This window comes from Acyrthosiphon pisum, chromosome X (genome assembly GCF_005508785.2).
Source record: "Acyrthosiphon pisum isolate AL4f chromosome X, pea_aphid_22Mar2018_4r6ur, whole genome shotgun sequence".
NCBI classification, from domain to species: Eukaryota; Metazoa; Arthropoda; class Insecta; order Hemiptera; family Aphididae; genus Acyrthosiphon; species Acyrthosiphon pisum.
Genome location: NC_042493.1, coordinates 49,246,848 through 49,267,109, shown reverse-complemented (window position 1 = coordinate 49,267,109; position 20,262 = coordinate 49,246,848). Strand labels below are relative to the sequence as shown.

The window sequence follows — 20,262 nt, the reverse complement described above, 5'->3', positions numbered from 1 at the left end:
ATCCAAAATTTCATGTTTCCTGTCGACGATTTTCTTTTCCGGTTGTCCGGGTGTCTGATTTTAGTTTTAGCACTCTCGCCGTATACTCGCCCTACCGGCCACCAACCGTTGCCGCCGGATTAAACACGCGTAATCGTGTTATACGCGACTGCAACTTCGACTGTCTTTGTGTGTGTATGATATACATATATGACATATAGCAACCAACTTTACAGGATAATATTCTGGTCGAAATGATATAAAACAATTGGAAATATTTTGGACCACCGCCAGTCGTGTATACACGCGCGCACAGCCGGGTGAAAAGTTTGTAACTTTAAACCTAATAACGACTTCAGCAAAATGCACAACTCTCAGCAGCTAGTGATGGTATAACCCCGGTGTACACCATCATATATTTCATTGAACGCTATCATCGACTAATCGGCACAAATTAAAATGTATACTATACCGCAGGGTGTAAATTAACACTAGTTTATTTATCAGTTTTTTGTTTTTTTAATCAAGCAAAGGGTGTTTTCGAAGAAGTGATGCTGCGGTATAGGTACCTATATATAAGTGCTCCGATAATCGCGAATGCGTATATTAAAATTTTGTTCGTATTCACGATGTACCAATATGACCGATATTATATTATATATCTTTTATTAATTATAGTTTATTTTCCTGTGTTCCGTAAAACGATTATTAGTATAATTAAAATAACTATACATATATTTTATAAACGGTTTACGAGATAATTTGCTAGATAACACAGTATATGGAATTGAGTTTCAACGATTTCATGAAAAATCAAATAGTAAATTTACAATAAAAATTGGTGTACTTCGATATAGACTACAAATTAAAAATCGCTGTTTATGAGAAGTTTAGTATCTTCACAATCGAGTTCACAATAGTATAATAAAGAAATTTTATCGTCGTTTACAGCAATATTGAAACATCGTAGGTATAAAAATGGTTCCAATATATATTATTATATACATTTAAAAACGTGATCAATTCTATATTACTATTTTATAAAATTAACTATTATCTACTTTGCTAATAACACATTACACATAATAGATATATACATATCTATATATATATCATAATATATTGCTATGTGAGTTTATTGTCACTTTCATTTGAATGGCACATTAAAATACTTTTTATTACTTTTGATTTTTATTTTATTATTATTAATATCCATTTAAAAAATATAATCACTCGACCGGTTTTGGCTATACATATAGAAACGCAACACAGAACTGATGAAGCGATATGTATACGATCAGGAACTATCTTGTTTTGTCAAACACGTTTATAGGTAAATTTCCGAAAAATAACCGATTTCTCAACAAAACGTTTGGAATTTACTATAATGTAATGATAATTGAATTCAAAATCTTTGTCGATTAAAACCCATATATGCAATTTTGGATAATAATATCTTATTATATAGGTAGAGCCAATTAACAGTATACGATTACATGGAATATTCAATATATAGGTATACACTATGTACCTATATTATATTACAGTACTAACCAAATGCAGAATGATGTATTGCTATGCATATCATTAACATGAAAAATGATTACAAATTTAGGAAAGAAAAGATTTCAGACCGCTGCAGACACACCGGGTGAGTCATTAATTTTGACTATAATAAATAATGTGAGTTTTATAGAAACTGTCGATTGAAGATAGGATCGCTCAAAAAATTGTCAAATTATCGATAAAATGACATCAACTACCAACGAAAGAAGTATATTGCGAGATAAAATCAAGCCGGTAGGGTAAGTTAATGATAATATTTAATTAAGCTAAGTTAAATTGATAGAAAAATTTAAAAAAGTTTAAAGTTAATAGAAATCTTTTTTTTAACCCAGTTACGTTAAAAAGTATATGGAAACTTACAATTAACTTATTAACTTAGGTTAAGTTATTTAATTTATAAATTGCCAGTAATATGGTTTAAAATAATAAAAAATAAATGTTTATGCAATATGCATCATCAATAATAATTTAATTATAATTATTATTTAATTATTTATAAACTAACGAAACTTGGATTTGATTCAAAGTAACTCGTTATTTATTAAGTTTACAACAATAAAAATCAGTTAGGTTAAAAGTTAAGTTAATGAAAATTAAATTTAAAAAGTTATAATTAACTTAACTTTAATTGTTTAAATCGTTTATGCCCAGATTTGGATATAACTATAATATTAGTCCATTGCAGCTGATATCAAACGTCGTTTTATAATAATATATGATGTAACGCAACCATTTTTTTCAACAATAGGTGCGTTAAAAAGATTTGTAAGTTGTAACCGCGCGATTTACAAACCGAACTGCAAATATGTATATATAAATATTATATGATATAATATTATATATCAGGTTCAGTAGCTCCGTCATTCAAAGGATATATATTATATATTATATTATAATTTATATAATATTGTACGACGATATATGGAGAGAATATTATATTATTATAATGTGACTACCTATATTATAAGAATAATAATAGAACTCTGTGCGAGTTCTCATCTCTTGCTCTCTCTATCTATCTATATATTAGTTTATTATATATGCCCGCAGATCAAACGTTGTTTGTCGTCAGTCACTACATATATTATACATGTATATATAGGTAGGTAACAAGATAACTCCATTACGTTTTATGCGCTAATATTGTCATTATTTCCCACTTACAAAAAAAATAAAAACTGGTATGTAACATAATAGACGTATTTTATTATGTATGCGATATACCTAACCTAACTATGTGTAGGTATGTATAAATATAATATAACGTATATAATACTGCAGGTAGTTCCCGAGCGATGCAATTTTTTTCCCAATAAACGCCGTGCCGCGTGGTAATATATTATAATCGAAATTACATGTTTTACACGTTCGCTTTGACTATATTATGTATAGCCATATACACTAGCGTTTGTACACTGTTTTCTGTTTTTTCATGCTTAGAATAAAAAATAAAAATTACCAGATGATTTATTTGATATATAGTTATATTGCCTATATATTATAATACGTATACAATATATAAATTATTATGATACAAATTATAAAAATTATATTATTATTATTCGACAGAGAGAAATAATATAATATTAAAGCCGCGGAAATTTATATTATACATATATATTATATACACCAAACGCAGCTATAATGCTGACTGCATGTTTAACACACTTAAAGGAAGGTACTTAATATATAGCAATAATAGTATATCTAAAACTTCAATACCTCGAATTTGGAGAGGAATAAAAAAAAATTAAGAATTGTTGAAGACGCGTAAAATAATTATTTTTACAAAAATCGTAAAATTCAAACGTGTCGAAAATAAAAACTCACTATGCACTGTGCAGGCTTATTATTAAGGATGCCTATAAGATATATCTACCTACTTTATTACTTATTAAAAAAAAAAAATTTAAGCGTTTTTACACGTTATCAAAAAAATTATTTTCTATTGTTCCTTGGAATTTTATGTGAAAAAGATTTTATTTTATTTTTTTCAAACGTTGATGATGTTGAGCTTTTATCGGTGGGGCGGTATCGCCAGTAAGCAACGTAAACTTTCTTTTTCCATAGAACTACACAGCCTCCCTTATAAATACCACAGTAATAATAATTTAACATTATTTGTTAACTTTTCCATTGATCTTTTAAAACTTTTTTTAATTTACGTTTCGACATTTTTAACACGAATACGGAATACGGAAAACTAAATGCCAATTGTTTAAACACGAATGGTCATTTATTGTATGACTGCAGATGAGATAAGAGATACCTAAAATCTAAAGGTACCTGCAGAATCGGGATACGAAGTACCACAACAACGATGCAATAAATTGCAGTTATTTTGAGTTATCATAATCATTTATGTCTAATAAATTGTGGAGTATAATAAAATATTATATACTTTCATTGGTAACTAAATATATAATTGCCACATATACTATAATGCTATATTATACTTTGATAATTCAAATCCAATACGACAATGTGTCACATTTTGCAAAACACGACGATTTTAAGGAAACATTGAATTTTGTCAACATGTCCTCAACATATTGACCTCTACAAACGTCAGTTGCAGATTATTCAAATGTATTTTATTTCACAATGGATTAGACTTACGCGCATAGCAATAATACCTATATTTGTAAGTACCTATCGCAAAACTCGTACCCATCATAATAATATGATGGCATTCGTTAAAAAGGACGTGTAGGTACCTATAAATATTTTATTTATTTCCTACGGTTTGTTGTTATTGCACGCCGAATATTTTAATATTTTCGAATACATATTAATAATAATATAATTTAAATACTAAAATTAGATTGCCATTTTTATATATTATATTATAACTCTATAGTAAAATAAAATAAATATAAAAAGTATATTATATATTATTATACTATGGGGATACAATATAGTATATTTTTAGTTTTTTTTAATTCATAAAATAGGCATATCGAATAACATCCAATACTTGTTAAATAAATAAATATATACCTACGTATTATACAAATTAAGCTATAGTCTATTAGTGAAAATCAATTCAACAATAATAGGTACTATAATATGCTGTAAGCTGTTCACATAAATTATAATTTACTATTTTCCAAATTTTTTTTTGTGGGAAAAACATAAAAATTTAACATAAAAGCTTAACTTTCCTGAAAAAATTAAATGCTAAATTGTTGTTATTGATTTATTCGCAGTCAAGTGTTACTAATAGGTGGCTTCTTATTCAAGATTTGAATTGAAATACAGATTGTAATTTCTTAATGTAGTTTATTTTTTTTTTAAATACCCTGGGGCTTTATTTAAATGGCTCAAAGGTTTTTATAAATATGTATAACAATTGTATATATTTTCCATATTAATTATGCATTATAAATAATAAATCAATTAATGAAAAAAAAAACAAATGTATATTTCCATTGACATTTAACGCTCAACTTATAGTTTAAATTATTCATAAGTTCTATTATGCAATCATATAGATCTAGATTATAGACGATGGATAAATCTATAGAAACATAGCATAATTTATTTTGCCAAAACGAGTGTACTTAATGTTATGTTATTATATACGCGACTGTGCGGGTTTCCGCGAGTTTTTCAAATTAAGTGGTACAGAACCCGCCCGTTAGGCACTCAAATCATCCGCGGAGATCCCCGTTTTATACTCGTATTAATGCGCACCGCCCCTACACATATACACACACATATACACACACACACACACGAGAAGACGTAAGCGTTGGTGGAAGGGGAATTACATTGCATATAATATATACACACATGCAATGTGTATATAGGGTGATGGTGTATAGTGTGCAAAAACAAAATGCATATAATCCAAACAAATGCGACACACTATCGAGACTTGGCAGAAGGGGGAGGGGTGAAGGTGGTGGTTGAAGGGGAAGATTAAAAACTAGAATAGATGTATAAATAAGAGAAACGCTACGCACGCATATATACATATATGTAAAGAATGTGTCTCCTCTACGGCATTTATACAACACATATAATATATACATATATACGTACACGTCGTATACAGGGCGGATATGGTGGGGGCGGCATATTTCTTGTGTCGTCGTCGTCGTCCCTCGCACGATAGCAATTTCGGAGGTTTTTCGTGCATCGAGGGAGGAGTAGGGGGGTGAAAGAATAAGAGAAATAGGAAAGGAGACGCAGACGAGCTGTTTCTAAAGGCGCCTTTGGGTCATTTCACCCGCAAAACGGTTATTTCCCTGCACCGCCCGCGACGACAAAAACCAACGTATATATTATGTGTGTATATAATAAAACATTCTTGTTGTATTTATTTGTTTATTATTTTTTTACGAAAACGTTACGCTATACATATCTATATTTATACATTTGTGTGTGTATATACTACACACACGATACAGTACAGTTTCGCATTGCGAGGGTGGTTGTTTGACACACGACCCTCCGATGACAATTAGTTGCGCTTTTACGTTTTGGCTTATGACGCGCAAGGCTCTAAGTGTAACCATATTTCGTCGTCGCCAACCGCACCGCACGCGTATACTTACTTATAATATACAAGCTGCAGGCGGGCGTCTTTCGCATACTACTGCTCAACACACGCACGTTTGCGATACACACATACAATATAATATATATTTCTCGATTGTGTGTTTACGTAGTTAAATGTCGTACACGAGTAAGTATAATATATCATTTCGCGTACACCATACTCGAGTCGGTCGTCGGTCGGTATATAACCGGAGCTGCGGAATCCGAAGTTAGGGTCGTTAGTGTTGTGTGTGTGTGTGTGTGTGTGTGTGTGTATTTAGAGAGAGAAGAACGACATTTTATCGCGGTCGGACATAAATCGCGGAGGCAAATGTGGCGGCGGCGGACTCAAGTCGGGAGGTTTGGATTTCCCTTGTTTCGACAAGACATGATCGCGTATACATGGCTTTTAATTAAGCTATACGCGTATATTATAAAGCGAGAATCACGTGGCGCGTCCAAACTCGGAGCAACGGCGAACAACAAGTTTTAATTAACGCGGAATGAAATTAAAATAATTAAGAGAATAGAAATTGATGAAAAAATCAAACGGGTGAGCGTCGTCTGAATAACGATATAATAATATATAGGTATTTATATAGTAATCTGTATTCATCCTACATATTATAATATTATGCCTCAACGTGTACAAGAGTATAATATATGACTTTCGTATTCCGACTTTTTTTTTCAGCGCATGTACCGTTAACCAACACCACGGCGCAATATATTAATAATAATATAGATAGGTACTAGGTTTTGCTAATATTATATCGATTATAAACGAAAGTAAATATTTTTATTATATAATGTTTAATATATACAATGGATCGCGTCTATATGCGTGTATAAGACAGTTTTAAATACCAGACTTAATCAATTTTATTTGCTTATTAAAACGCACTTGCATATAATATATATATATATATATTATGTGGGTATTGTGTATGCATGTCTATTATGGTAATAGTGTAAATTATATATATATATAGGTACTACTCAGTTATCAAGGTACCTACGTATATACCATACCATAATAGCACTATAAAAAAAACTGGTTAGAAGCTAAAAAGTTGTGTTGGAACATTAAGACGTGTCGGAACGATTTTAAAAGGCGCCACGCGTTTCCTTTCCATATATTTAATGCGTACAGGACAATTATGCAAATCTCATAATTTCTATATATACGTTGTATCTATATATAACGGATGAGATTTGATCTCAACGGGCCTGTATATATAATAATATAATAATTATTATAATGCAGTCTCCACCGCGGTAATCCAAGAAATTAAGCGTAATGTACGCATAGTCAGCTATGGGCTTATTATAAATTTATGTAGTACCTACACACTATTAAAAGAAAAATAATTCATTATTTTTTTTATACACTTCAGATATAGATAGGCATGATTCCATAAGCAAAATATTTTTATATAACACTCGTGCGTTCGGTAAAATATATTATATATTATATGATGTACATATATATATATATATATATATTATAATATACGCATGTATGTACCTATATATTTAAACACAACGGCAATGTTTTATTAAAAAAAATCGAGTTAAAATATTACATTTTCATTTTAATAGTTATAACCTTGTATTATTCTATTGGATTATTATTATATATTATAATAAATTATGATCGTATAAAACCGCAGCGTCTGACTATGAAAAAATAAATTATATACTTTTAATTCAATAGTGTGGCTATAATAGTGAACGAACAGAAATAAAGAAGACAGCGGACTAAACTATCGAAATTAAATGGGATTTCGATTGATTTCAATATAAATGAGTGTACGAGTAAAACAAACATATACGTATATATATTATAATCAAAGTCCGGTGGTTGAGATGAGAGTTGTTTATTATACGGTCTTCGGCAATAGTGTTCGGGGCGTGACAAAGTCGTGGCTTCAATCAGTATTTTTTTTTCACGACGGTCCAGCCCCCGCGCCGACTGCAGCGACGGCACGCGATTAATTTAAGTGCAGCATGGGATGTGTCTGGACGCGATTTATACTTTCCGTCTAGACAACAACTGCTGTGCAGTATCTGTAGGGACGGAATTCCGGAGACGCTCACGCGCGGAAACGCCGTAAATATGTGTCGAAAACGAAAACCGCAAATGCAATACACATTTTACGCGTACAATAATAGGCCCTGCGATTCCGCCGGCGTCTGCCACACGTCGTATATACAACATAATATACCTAGGTATAAATAAACCACTCGTCGGTTTACATTAAAACCATTTATTGCCGTACAAAAATTTCATCAAGTCTCCGGCCGCCGCAGGACCTTGGATAGTCGCCCGAGGGCACAATGCACCGCATGCATAGTGACAGTAAATATTATAATATGCGAATGTGACTAGTGTGTGTACGGGTGTAGTGAATAATATGAATATGTGGTGTATGCATTTGAGTGTGTGTGCGCTCGAGCGACCATAGGTCATGGACTCATATTATTGCTATATAGATACAGTAGTATAGGTATACTACTACTACATCGACCAAGCGTATTATTTCAACTTCCTATATACCTACTTGATATTATATAGGAACAAAAACAAGCACTCGTTCTGTATATGTACGTATATACACTTTTTTACTTTCAATAAACGCGACACGGTTATTTTTCATTTAACAACTGTTGTCCGTCTGTTCGGTGATTAATCAAACAACATAATATTATAATGTAATAATGTAAGCGCTCCGAGAGTCATGTACACGTATATATCATATTATATAGGGTGCTACAGGGGGATTCCTTCATCGTTAATCAGGCGGTATCTTCGAAAATACAAGGAGTTTTTAAATGCAATAATAAGATATTACACTGAACCATAGAAAAATGTAACCACGTATAATGTGTTGTTCAACTTAAAAAATACCTTGAACTTCTTAAGATATCACTTGTTTCATGATAAAATAATCATTTTGTATAATTTAGGTATATTCTATACAGCACAGGTATTAGAAATTGTATAGGAGTGCTCCAATTCCGCCTTAACTTATATAATATATATTTTAATATTTGTGATATTTGTAACATGAGATTTAAACATAGCAACAATAAAAATTTTGAATTTCAAACTAAGCTAATAATTTTAATCTTGGTTCAAAATCGCCCGCAGAGTATTTTATTTTAACTTTGGTCCAAGTTATAGGAAAAAAAGGTTTAGGACATTATTTAGGTAACAAGTCAAAGAAGTGGATTTTTTTAAAACTGTCCTTTCCACTCAACATATATACCTATAAACCAACATGCGCATAGGTGATTTATATCTTTATTATTGAACTATATGATAGGTTTACACTTAAAAAGTTATATATTTGGAGCAAAGGAGTTTTATCCATTTCTAGTGTCTTTATTCTACCCATATGTATAAACTATAAACGAATGCGTTCGGTATATTTTATTATGATTATTTTCTTAACATCTACAGTGCTAAACGAAATACACTCTATCACACGTTATACCTAACAGATATAATACACATTTGACACATTCATAAGTGTCTTAACGAGTGTTTACGGACTAATTAAATGACCAACGATCTCATATTATTTTAATTTATTTTAATATATTATAATGTTATGTATGTAGGTATGCAGGTTATCTAACCACGTTTACCTCTAACACAATCAAGTAAATATGCTGTATGCTTATACATTCCACGCTGTTCTCACAGTTAAACTCAAAAATACATAACAGAGGAGTTCTCAAATTATATCACAGTGCGTATGTATCTGATAATGTCAATCATACTAGGTATTATTGTAAAATTACACTCAGTAAGGAGTGAGGAACGAGGCACAAAAACAATACAATTTCAGTATTAAACTTAAATCATAACAACAATGTAGAACATTCCATACCTTTTAATATTCAATTATATTGTGTAAGTGATATAATTAAAAAAAATTCATGTAAACCAATGTTACACTTTAAAGGAGAGCTAGTAACCAACGACGAAATCTAAAAAAAAATAATATTATTATTATGTGTTATACCTACAATCTACTTGCAGAATGTGTAAAATATATAATACCTAATCCTACCTCGGAGGATTTGTTCAGTTTATCATTACCTACTCAGTACTCTACGTCTCTACATTACACACGAGTATTATACCATCACCACTGATATATAACAGCGCCCTGCACATTTTCATACGTACGGTCGGTGTTATGATATTATATTAAAAAATTATAATAATAGCCGGTTGTCGAGCACAAGTGCGTCGCACACTTTTAGTTGTATACGTAGAAATAATATATTATATTGTGTGCGGTGGCGGAGGCGTTCGTTGTCATAGTATTTTTAGGCGTCTAACGCCAACGCCTCATACTTGTCTAGTGCGAACGGTATTAACTAATAAATAATAATTATAGTTATTTATTTATTTATTACATATTATCAAACAGATATACGAATGGGTATCGGGGGATCAAGCCCACAGTCTACAGCAGCCATCGCAGTGTGCAATACACAATGACGCACGCGGTAGATCGCGTCAGTGGCGGTGAGCAATGCATAGCAATTATTCGCTCAGCTAAATATAGGTAATACAATATTCTGTACCTCTACGTAGTAACTAAGGTTTGAAAAGGGGTTAACATCCATGTTCTCGTTTCCTCGTCCGAACCTTTTAATCTTGGTGAATATTTATCACCTTCGATCTTTGCCGCACCATCGGATGTTGCGACCTGCGTACCGTCGCCATCCCGCGAGCCCGGCGCGACATTATAATCGTTCTAAAAACAACCCAAAGCCGTAAAAAGTAATAGTTCAGAGAAGTTTTACGTACGCGCTCGCGCAGTGCAGTTATAAAAGACCTTTTTCCATAAATAGACACACCGCCGGGACACCAGTCATCTCGCACGTTGTCATTTCTTCGTACGCCACTCGACGCGGCCGTACCTACCAACGACTACAGAGTATTACAATTATTTACAACTTTCTTTGCGCAACTCATTTCGGCGCGTAGACAATTCGAAAAGAAACGCACGCACCCGATACTTGTATATATACACGTGAGTCATGAGTGTACAGTTATTAGATACAGTAGTATGTATAATTACTAATACAGGACCATGGCTGCAAGAAAAACAAACGTATATCGAGAAGCTAACCCACTTGGTTTATTATAATTTACAATGTTTGTTTGTTCAGTGACATAATTACCAAGTACGTAGAAATACTGTACTACAAAAGCAAAATTGTAATGTTTTTTCAATAATTATTAATCGGTTTGATTTCAAAATTTTAGAAAAAATAATATTTTCATAATACAATATGCACTACTACTTATGTCCTTGGTCAGAACTTGATTTGAGGGTTCTATGGATAATTTTGAGAATATATTTTGCTCCCAAGTTCCACCCTATTTACATCCGTGCCTTTACGTATACTTACATATAATATAATATTATACATTTTACTTCATGTCGGTGAAGTCCATCGTTTTCTATAAGGCGTCGATTTTATGTATGGGTTTCGATTAGATATTCATAATGTAGATAGAAGTATATTTTAAATGTTCTTAATGATTTATTTAAGAATTTGATTTCAAAATCTTAACCTGAATTAATTTTTTTTATATATTAAATCAAATTAATTTTTAACGAACACTATATCATATTATACCATATAATACGGTATTTTATGAAGTCCAATTTTTAAAATGCGAATCAAAACACAATAACTTATAACTGATTTATAGGGTGGTATATTCTATACATATTTAAATATTTAAATAACAGTTCCAAATAAAGTCTAAAGATAATTCTTTCTTAGCCTAAGAATAGGATTACAAAATATCACTGGGGGATGTACTCCTCAGACACCCCTGCGTCATCTTATTTCCTAAAACAAATATGTTCCTGATCACGATGTGAGCGTGCAGCTGGCTGTGTTAAACATGTGCATACTATGCTTTATTCCGTTATTGCTATTACGAAATATTGTGAGTATAATCATTTTTATAATATGCAAGTATTGTAATATACCTACGTGAATTATGAGTTAAGTTATAATTTAGATTTATATCGGAGTACCTATACGTAAATAACATGATCAAACGACAGTGTATCATAATATACAATAACAATATTATATCTAGAATTGCGTATTCACAATGTTCAGATGATAAGTCTCTTACATAGTACGTATATATACATAAACTTCGAACCTGCACGCGTGGAAACTGAGATGCACTCGCGCAACAATATAATGCCCACGCCATCGAAACAAACGTCGAGTAACGTTTTCTTTTTTGTGTTAGATATCCTCCGTATCAGTTATGTATATTATAATAGTGTCAAGTATTAAAGTATTTACAAAATTACAAATACTACAATAATTCGCAACAACAGAGAGCAGTAGTAACGACGATCTCTGTGAAAAGTACGTTCGTTTTAATATATTATAGCGTTATCCAACACGATAGTCATTTCAATCGTCACGGGGAGAGGGGGGAGCGAAGAGTGACGGAGTCCGCCTTCATATTTATGGTAAGATCGTACGTCCTCTTTAATTTAAGTCTTTAAAATCCGAGGGGACGCTATTAACAAAAAAACGTATGGTAAATTTTCATTGATGGTTAATTTTAATAATTTATTAGACTTATTACTCGGATTAGTTTTTATATGTTTTTAATGAACTACTCGTATTTAAAACTAAAGATTAAAATTTAAATAGGTACATTTGTTTTTGATTTTTAGGTATTTATTTCAATTTCTTTTTACTGAACACTGATAACATATGTGTAACATAATTTTTTTGGTAGAAATTTTGTTTATACATTAACTTTTTATGTAAAAAAAATGTATTAAGGTTCAGACCTCGTGGGATTCTTAAAACAGTTTGGTTAGAACTTTGGTATGAACTCGGGAACGCTCGTTGACTTTTAGTGACTCTATAGTCCCCCCTCAAACTTTTCACCTGTTTAACCATTACAAGAAATTTGGAAGATAATTCAGTATTAAAAATATTCAATAAATATATCTATAGTGAGGAAGGTTATAATTCAAAAAATTATTAATTGTATCAATACAAAAGTCTAGAAACTAAAAATATTATTATTTCTGTTAGAAAAACATGTAGTATCTACCTACCAAATAGTACCAATTCAATAAAAAATGTGTGAAATATTAAGATTAAAAAGATAAAATTAAAATGCACACCCTTGTATCCCGCAAATGATGTTCCTGATAATATAGCAATATAATATAATGTTTTCGATTGCTTTGACAATGCTTTGACGCACTTGTATAGTTGTATCTAATGTTAAATCTATATTACACGTCTTGTATTATAATATCGGATGGCACTATGGACATATGTTACATGGAATAAGATACTGTATTCGTCTGCTAGACGGTTTTTGCTGAAATCGTGTCCTCTGCAGTAGTACCTAGGTACATTATGGCCTATAGGATTAGGATAAAGAATTCATACTCGGTGGTCATGCTATGCAGGTAATACTTACACAGGGAAACGGGAAATCGCGATAGGCGACACATATATTATGATGATAATAATATAGTATGCACACGATTGCAAGTACTCTTATACGCACCTCGGTCGTTTATTTTTATTATTATTATCATTATCGTTATTATTATTATTATTATTATTACACTATTTTATTCGTATTTTATTCATACGACTCATTCGTTATCCGGTTGACACTAAGCGAAGGTATATTATGCACTCCAGTGGAGGTGAACAAGTTGGCCGCCGTCGCGTCGTTTCAATGCTATATTATATACATAATAATAATATAATACGCGTGTCGTGTGTATTATACGAAAAAAGATCGGTGCGCGCCGAGAAGCACACACGCGAACGACCGTCAGTGGGTTCTAATTTATGAAGATGTTTTTTTGTTTTTTTTCTCCCTGTCCAATAAAAACGAGATAATATTGTTGTTGTTATTACTATTATTATTGTTTTTGCAATGGATGCGAGAGCTCGTCTCGCGCGAAAAACATAAAAAATTGTGCCTGCACGCTACACTTAGCGATAGGTGTTTTACGGGATACAATGTAAGTAATAAGTATGCATACGCGCGATGAGTACATGTACGCATACACAAGAGACGTGATTTTGATCTCGAAAATTGGACATTTCGCAGGAAATTTTTATTTGGTATATTATGAACATTTTTGTGTTTTGGATGTCCACGTGATGAAAATTGAATAATTTCTCACTACATAATAAAAGGAAAACGTAGATTTCCGCCAAACTTTATTTATAATACCGAAGTGCATTTCACTCACAGCTTTTAAGTCACCAGTGGTTCTCATTAAAGTTTCTCGTATGTATAATATATAAAAACATCCGACCAGCAAATGCGAAATACCGTGATTTTTTGACTTTGATCGAAACACGACGACGAGTTTTGTTTTAGATTGTTATCGTACATAAGTATAAACATGGTTCATAATGCGAGGATATAAATGTATATAGTTACGACGACGGGGTACCGATTAATCACATGACAATAATATTATTACTGCTCTCCGGACGCCACTGGACATCCTTCAAACCAGTCCAAAGATTTATATTGTCGGAGGAAGGATTTTTGACGTAGTAAAATGACTATCATAGATTCAATATCTCAGAATGATCTGTACAACCATCATGACTATAACTCATAATCGAAAAGCAGATGATGTATGCGTACATGTATATATATTATGTGTATAACATACGTATTTGTTGGGGTATTTTTCTTCGGGTTTTTTTATTAAATTATTTATGAATCATACAAGGTATATTATAAAGGAGAAAACGTCAAACCCTGCACAGTCTACGCAGCTATCTCGATGTCTAATACGATGTCTTACCTATATAAGATGTTTTTTCACCCATCCATACACGCTATTCTACGTTAACAATAAAACCCCTTTAATAGCTTTACGTAATAATAATATATTATGTTTTTATCGTTATATCAGCTACTGCAGATTCGCAGGTATTTTAGGGGCGATATGATACATAGAAGGGGTGGTAGTGAGGGGATGGTCACATGCGCGACCGAGACAAGTATCTGAAAGACGAAACTTCGTCTGGAATAATAAGATGGGTGCTATATATATTATATATATATGTATATATTAAATTTTTTTGTGTATGTATGTGTGCACCGTCAACACGACAACGACCACTCCTCGGCGGCCGGGAGAATAATATATGACCTTGAACTGAATGCCACCGCCGCTCGGCAATCGAACAGGTCAACATCGCGGGACATTCGAAATCGCCGCGTGTGTGTGTATTATGCATAATATAAAGATAAAACGTACATCACGTGAGTCGTCGTTTATATTAATGTTTTATTTTTACTTTTTATTATTATTATTATTATTATAGCTTTTTTTTTATACACGGGTGATTCGAATCGTATTTAATTTTTTATTTTTTGCGCGTACGCCTCCGCCACCACCTGCAGTTTGACTGTTGTAGTGGTGGCACCACGTTCAATATGTATATAGTATACTTAAATATATGTGTAATATAAGTTCCAGGTGTGGTATGTGTGTGTGTGTGTATTTGTAAACTATGTAACATACGAGTATAATATAATAATATTATAATATAGTTGATGAACTCACCATCAGCTCTTCCTTGCATCGTCTCTCCTCTTCGAGCGACATCCGTTTCTCGTGTTTTTTGAAATACTTGCGTTTAGCGGCCTGCAGGTTGAACCATGTGTACGAGAACGCTTTGACATTAGGCAGCAACGCCTCTATGAACGGATGGAATTCATCCTGCGGATAAGAGAAAAAAATAGTTAAGTCGATGTGACAACATTGTTACTGTTACTTTATTATAATATTATTATTATTATTATTATTATTATTATTATTATTGTTACAATTCACATGTATAGCCGTGCTACTTGGTACTACATGATGCTACTTCATTTCTATAATAGTACATATTATATTATATAGGTACTCGAAATCCCTCCCTAAACCTAGGCTAGGTATTATAAATATACAAGTGTGTGTGGTGAACATGTACAATCGGACCCCGGTTATCACGGAGCAACAGTCTTGCAATCACGTGGTTGCAGCAGGAGGTGCTGCCAATTCGCACCGCACCGCACTGGGTTAGTGGGAATCGCGCACGCCGTGATCCTCCGGAACCCGGTGCCAACCAGACCGTTACAGCCTGCCAAACGCGCACACTACCGTGGTCGTGGTCGTGTCGTCGCCGTGACCCCGTTGGCCGAGACTTCTTATGCAATTGGCATGGTATATCGATGTGTATGTGTGCTGGAGAATACGCACGTCATGCGTACGCACACAAACACTAAAATCGGAAACTGCCAAATTTTTTTTTTTGATTTTCAAACGGGTTTCGGCCAACTACAACAGTAAACAAACAAGACTGTTGTTTACTGCAGTGATTCGTCTGCTGTAGAAGTTCTTCCGTTAATGAAATTCAGAATTCTTACGTTTATTCAAAATAATCATTGTATATATTATTTAATACTAGGAATATTATATATTACCTATATATTATACATGACACAAGAATAATGGACGTCACGCAAAACGTAAAATTGTGTGCATTTTATTGGTAAATGCGGGATAGACCCAAAAAAACAACGGGGTTGAAAATATGTAATGATAACAGATTGATTGATGCAATTGAATACACAAATGTACGGATATGTGTGAAAAAGAAGTGAAAAAATGGGGTACTTGGTTTGTTTTGCGTGTAAGCCGGATGGTGGTGAGCTATCGAAATAGTTTACCGAAGAAATTGGGAATGGAACGGGGCGCGTGCCAGTGGGTAAAGCGAGAAGTTATTTGTGCTAAAAATGTTGATGAGTCGATTTTACCAGGCAAGAGGTTGGGTAGAAATTCAAAATTTGTTACATATCTCTGGTCAGCAAAACCAGATAAGGTTATATATTATGAGATTAGGTTATTCAGGCAAGGGATATCCAGTCTAGACGTAATCTTATTTAAAAAAAATATATTTTCTACAAAAGCTTATACATTTTAACGAGGTGTCAAGCGTCGGCTTTAAGCCATTACCCACATGGCTACATATAGTTGGTGATGGTATACTAAACCTTAACTATGCCTTATCAGAAGTATATGCAGAGACTAGCGTATAGATATTTAATTTACATTCTTGACATGTAATATTATAATATTATAATATTATTAATAAGGAAATAGAATGCAATTATTTCGATTTTAATACCTACTATTCAGGATAAAAAGATACAAAAATGCAAACGAATTTAATATATTATGTAGACTAATGCCGAGTTGCTTGAACAATCACTAAATATTTAACGAATAAATAGAATCCATCAAACATGATTTATAGTGGCCCATGATTGTTGCATTAAATTTTATTGAACTATTAAATCAATACATTTTTCATGCAGCCTGGTATAAAATTAGTAATTTACTATTACAATTACAATTTAAATAAATTAAATATAATGAATAACAATTGAAAAAATTCAAATCAGTAGATTACCTAGCTAATATTATGATTTACAATTTACGCATGGTTCTACAAAATAAATATAGATAATATAGGTTTATAGTCCTGTTTTCATCAAAACAGTCTATTATTTAAATCTAATAATACAATATTGTACATGAACTAAAAAAAAAATTGACTTCACACAGTGTTAGTTTCGGTTTTAAATCTTAAATAATTAGTCAAATTTTAATATACCAGGCATGTGCTGCCGCAGTATATTAATTGTATCCAGTTTTTTTTTTTTTTTATATGGGCCTACTATCATTTAACCGTGTATTGGTAGTCCGATTATTGACTGTGCTATTAATAACTTTTCAGTTCCGTGAGAAATAAATCGCATAATGGGTCAACCAGAAAACAACGCACATTGTGCTATTGGCAAAACAATGTCGTTAGACAAAAACACGTACCTTATACATCATTTTGCAATCGTGTCAACGACATATTTTGAATTTATATTCTCTAATACTATTACGAGCAAATCGTAATTAGTTTAGTAACATTTTCTACATGCCACATGGGCACATGACAGTATAAAATATACATCACGTATTAATATAATATTTAATATTATTGTATTGTTTGCACATTGTTGTATTAAAATAATATCCGTTCCATCTAAATCGTTGTCAACAAATGAATGCGAACAAATTAAACTTCATCATCTAATATTTAATTAACTAAAAATCTTGTTTTAAGGGAATTGGAAGCGATGATATTCTATCTTTGTCTAACACACTTGGAACATAGGAATTTAGACGTGTTTTCATTCCAAATATCTAAAGAAGCGATAAGAATTTTCACAACAGATTTGAATTTTTCGTCATGTCTATTTGAAATCGACTTTCCCACAATTTGTGATTTTATCCCCCTAGTTAGCTATAAAAAAATCATACTACAAAAGGAAATTAAATATTTAAATTTTTGGAGAGTTAAAATCAAAAAATCAAAAATGTGACGAAATTGATCTTAAGTAGACTTTACGAGAAATAAAAATCTGTTTTTAAGAATTATTATCGCTTCACTAGATCAATCGGTATGTTGAAATGAAAACACGTCTAAATTCCTAGGTTCAACATGATGTGTTGGACAAAGACAGAAAATCACCACTTCTAAGTTCCAATCCCCTTAATTAGACTAAATTTTTACCAAAATATATGTATTTAATTATTAATTAAATTATAAACGAAACGTCGATGAAAAGCGATTATATACAGGGGAAACAGAGAATAAGTATATAATAAAATCAATATGGTAATAAGTTATAACTAGTTATTACACATTATTATGTAAATCATTAATAAAATAATAATTTTACAAAAAAATCTTGATTAAAAATTAACTTCTAGAACAGACTGCACAAAGCGATAATAATGCCCATACGTGGATGACGTTTGAAGTCATTGACGATAATATCCGAATTATTACATATTTTTTAGAAACTGAGATCTAGTGGTTCAGCAATAATATAAATACAATACAATATAATACGCATCAATAATTGTATGTAGACAAGGACATCGATAATAAGTCGGGCGAACTAGAGGAAGCGTTCGCGGACGGTTTGTCATCACGGCGACGACAACGCGCATCGTCCTGTTGGTCCGTCGTCCCGGTGGTGGTGGAGGTAGTGGTGGTTATTATTTCGACTCGGTTTCCGAACAAAACGCATATGCTCGTCGAAAATCAAAAAAAAAAACAAACACAAACACGCACACACGCGCAGATCGCAACGACTTTAACCATGTGCGATGCGTATGAAAATAATATTACGTACACCTATGTATACATAATATATTGTGTGTGTGTGTGTGTGTGTGTGTGTGTGTATCGGTATATTATCCCACACATGTGTTGCGAGCGTGGTAAACATTATATAATAAAGAGTCGAACGCCTCGGCGCGCAGACATCAAATCGTCATTGTGTGCGTGTAAAAAGTATTTTTATATACTATTCTATTATAATCATTATTGTTTTATCGACTCACATCAAAATATACAGGGTGAATACCCCAAACATGCTCACCCCCATTTTTTCCTTTATTAAGAAATGTATTCAAATTCGGATTTTGGAATTTTTTAGTATAATACTTTATGTTAATCATATTCAAACAATTTGTTTACACCACTTAAACTATGTCTTATAGACTGTTATAATAAATCCCAACATTTTTTTTCAAATTAGAATCACTATTTTTGCCTAAATTGTTAAGCAAATAAATATTTTGAAAATTTCGATATATCCAAATCGAAATTCAAAAGAGTAATTTTTGAATTTTTTTTAAGTATGTATAGCCAATAGGATATTAGATCCATAATGATTGATAATAGGTTTGGAAAATAATATGATGACTATAACGATTTCAAAATTGAAGTAATTACTATAACTAATCAAAATTCTATATTTTGTAAAATTTGTCTTGTAAAATATTATTTAGATAATAGAAGTACAAAAGTTTCATACGATGCGACATAACCCGCCTTCCTTATTTATATGTATATAGGTAATACATGTATAACTCACATCGAATGATAAGTATAGTGTGTACTGAAATAATATTACATTTTATAGGTAAACGTTATATTGTAAACCTACACGGCCACACAAAACAAAACATGACAATA

At 32.0% G+C, this 20,262-nt stretch overlaps 1 protein-coding gene across 8 annotated transcripts in view; it reads right to left on the bottom strand.

The window, feature by feature from the left end:
* LOC100169415 (nuclear factor 1 X-type) overlaps nucleotides 1-20,262 on the bottom strand; it is a 155,536-nt gene that overhangs the window by 102,352 nt on the left and 32,922 nt on the right. For all 8 annotated transcript variants that reach the window (XM_008184510.2, XM_016804113.1, XM_008184507.3 and 5 more), the window contains exon 2: nucleotides 15,735-15,890. In XM_008184510.2, the coding sequence (XP_008182732.1) occupies nucleotides 15,735-15,890 (156 nt within the window). The remainder of the gene's footprint in view (nucleotides 1-15,734; nucleotides 15,891-20,262) is intronic.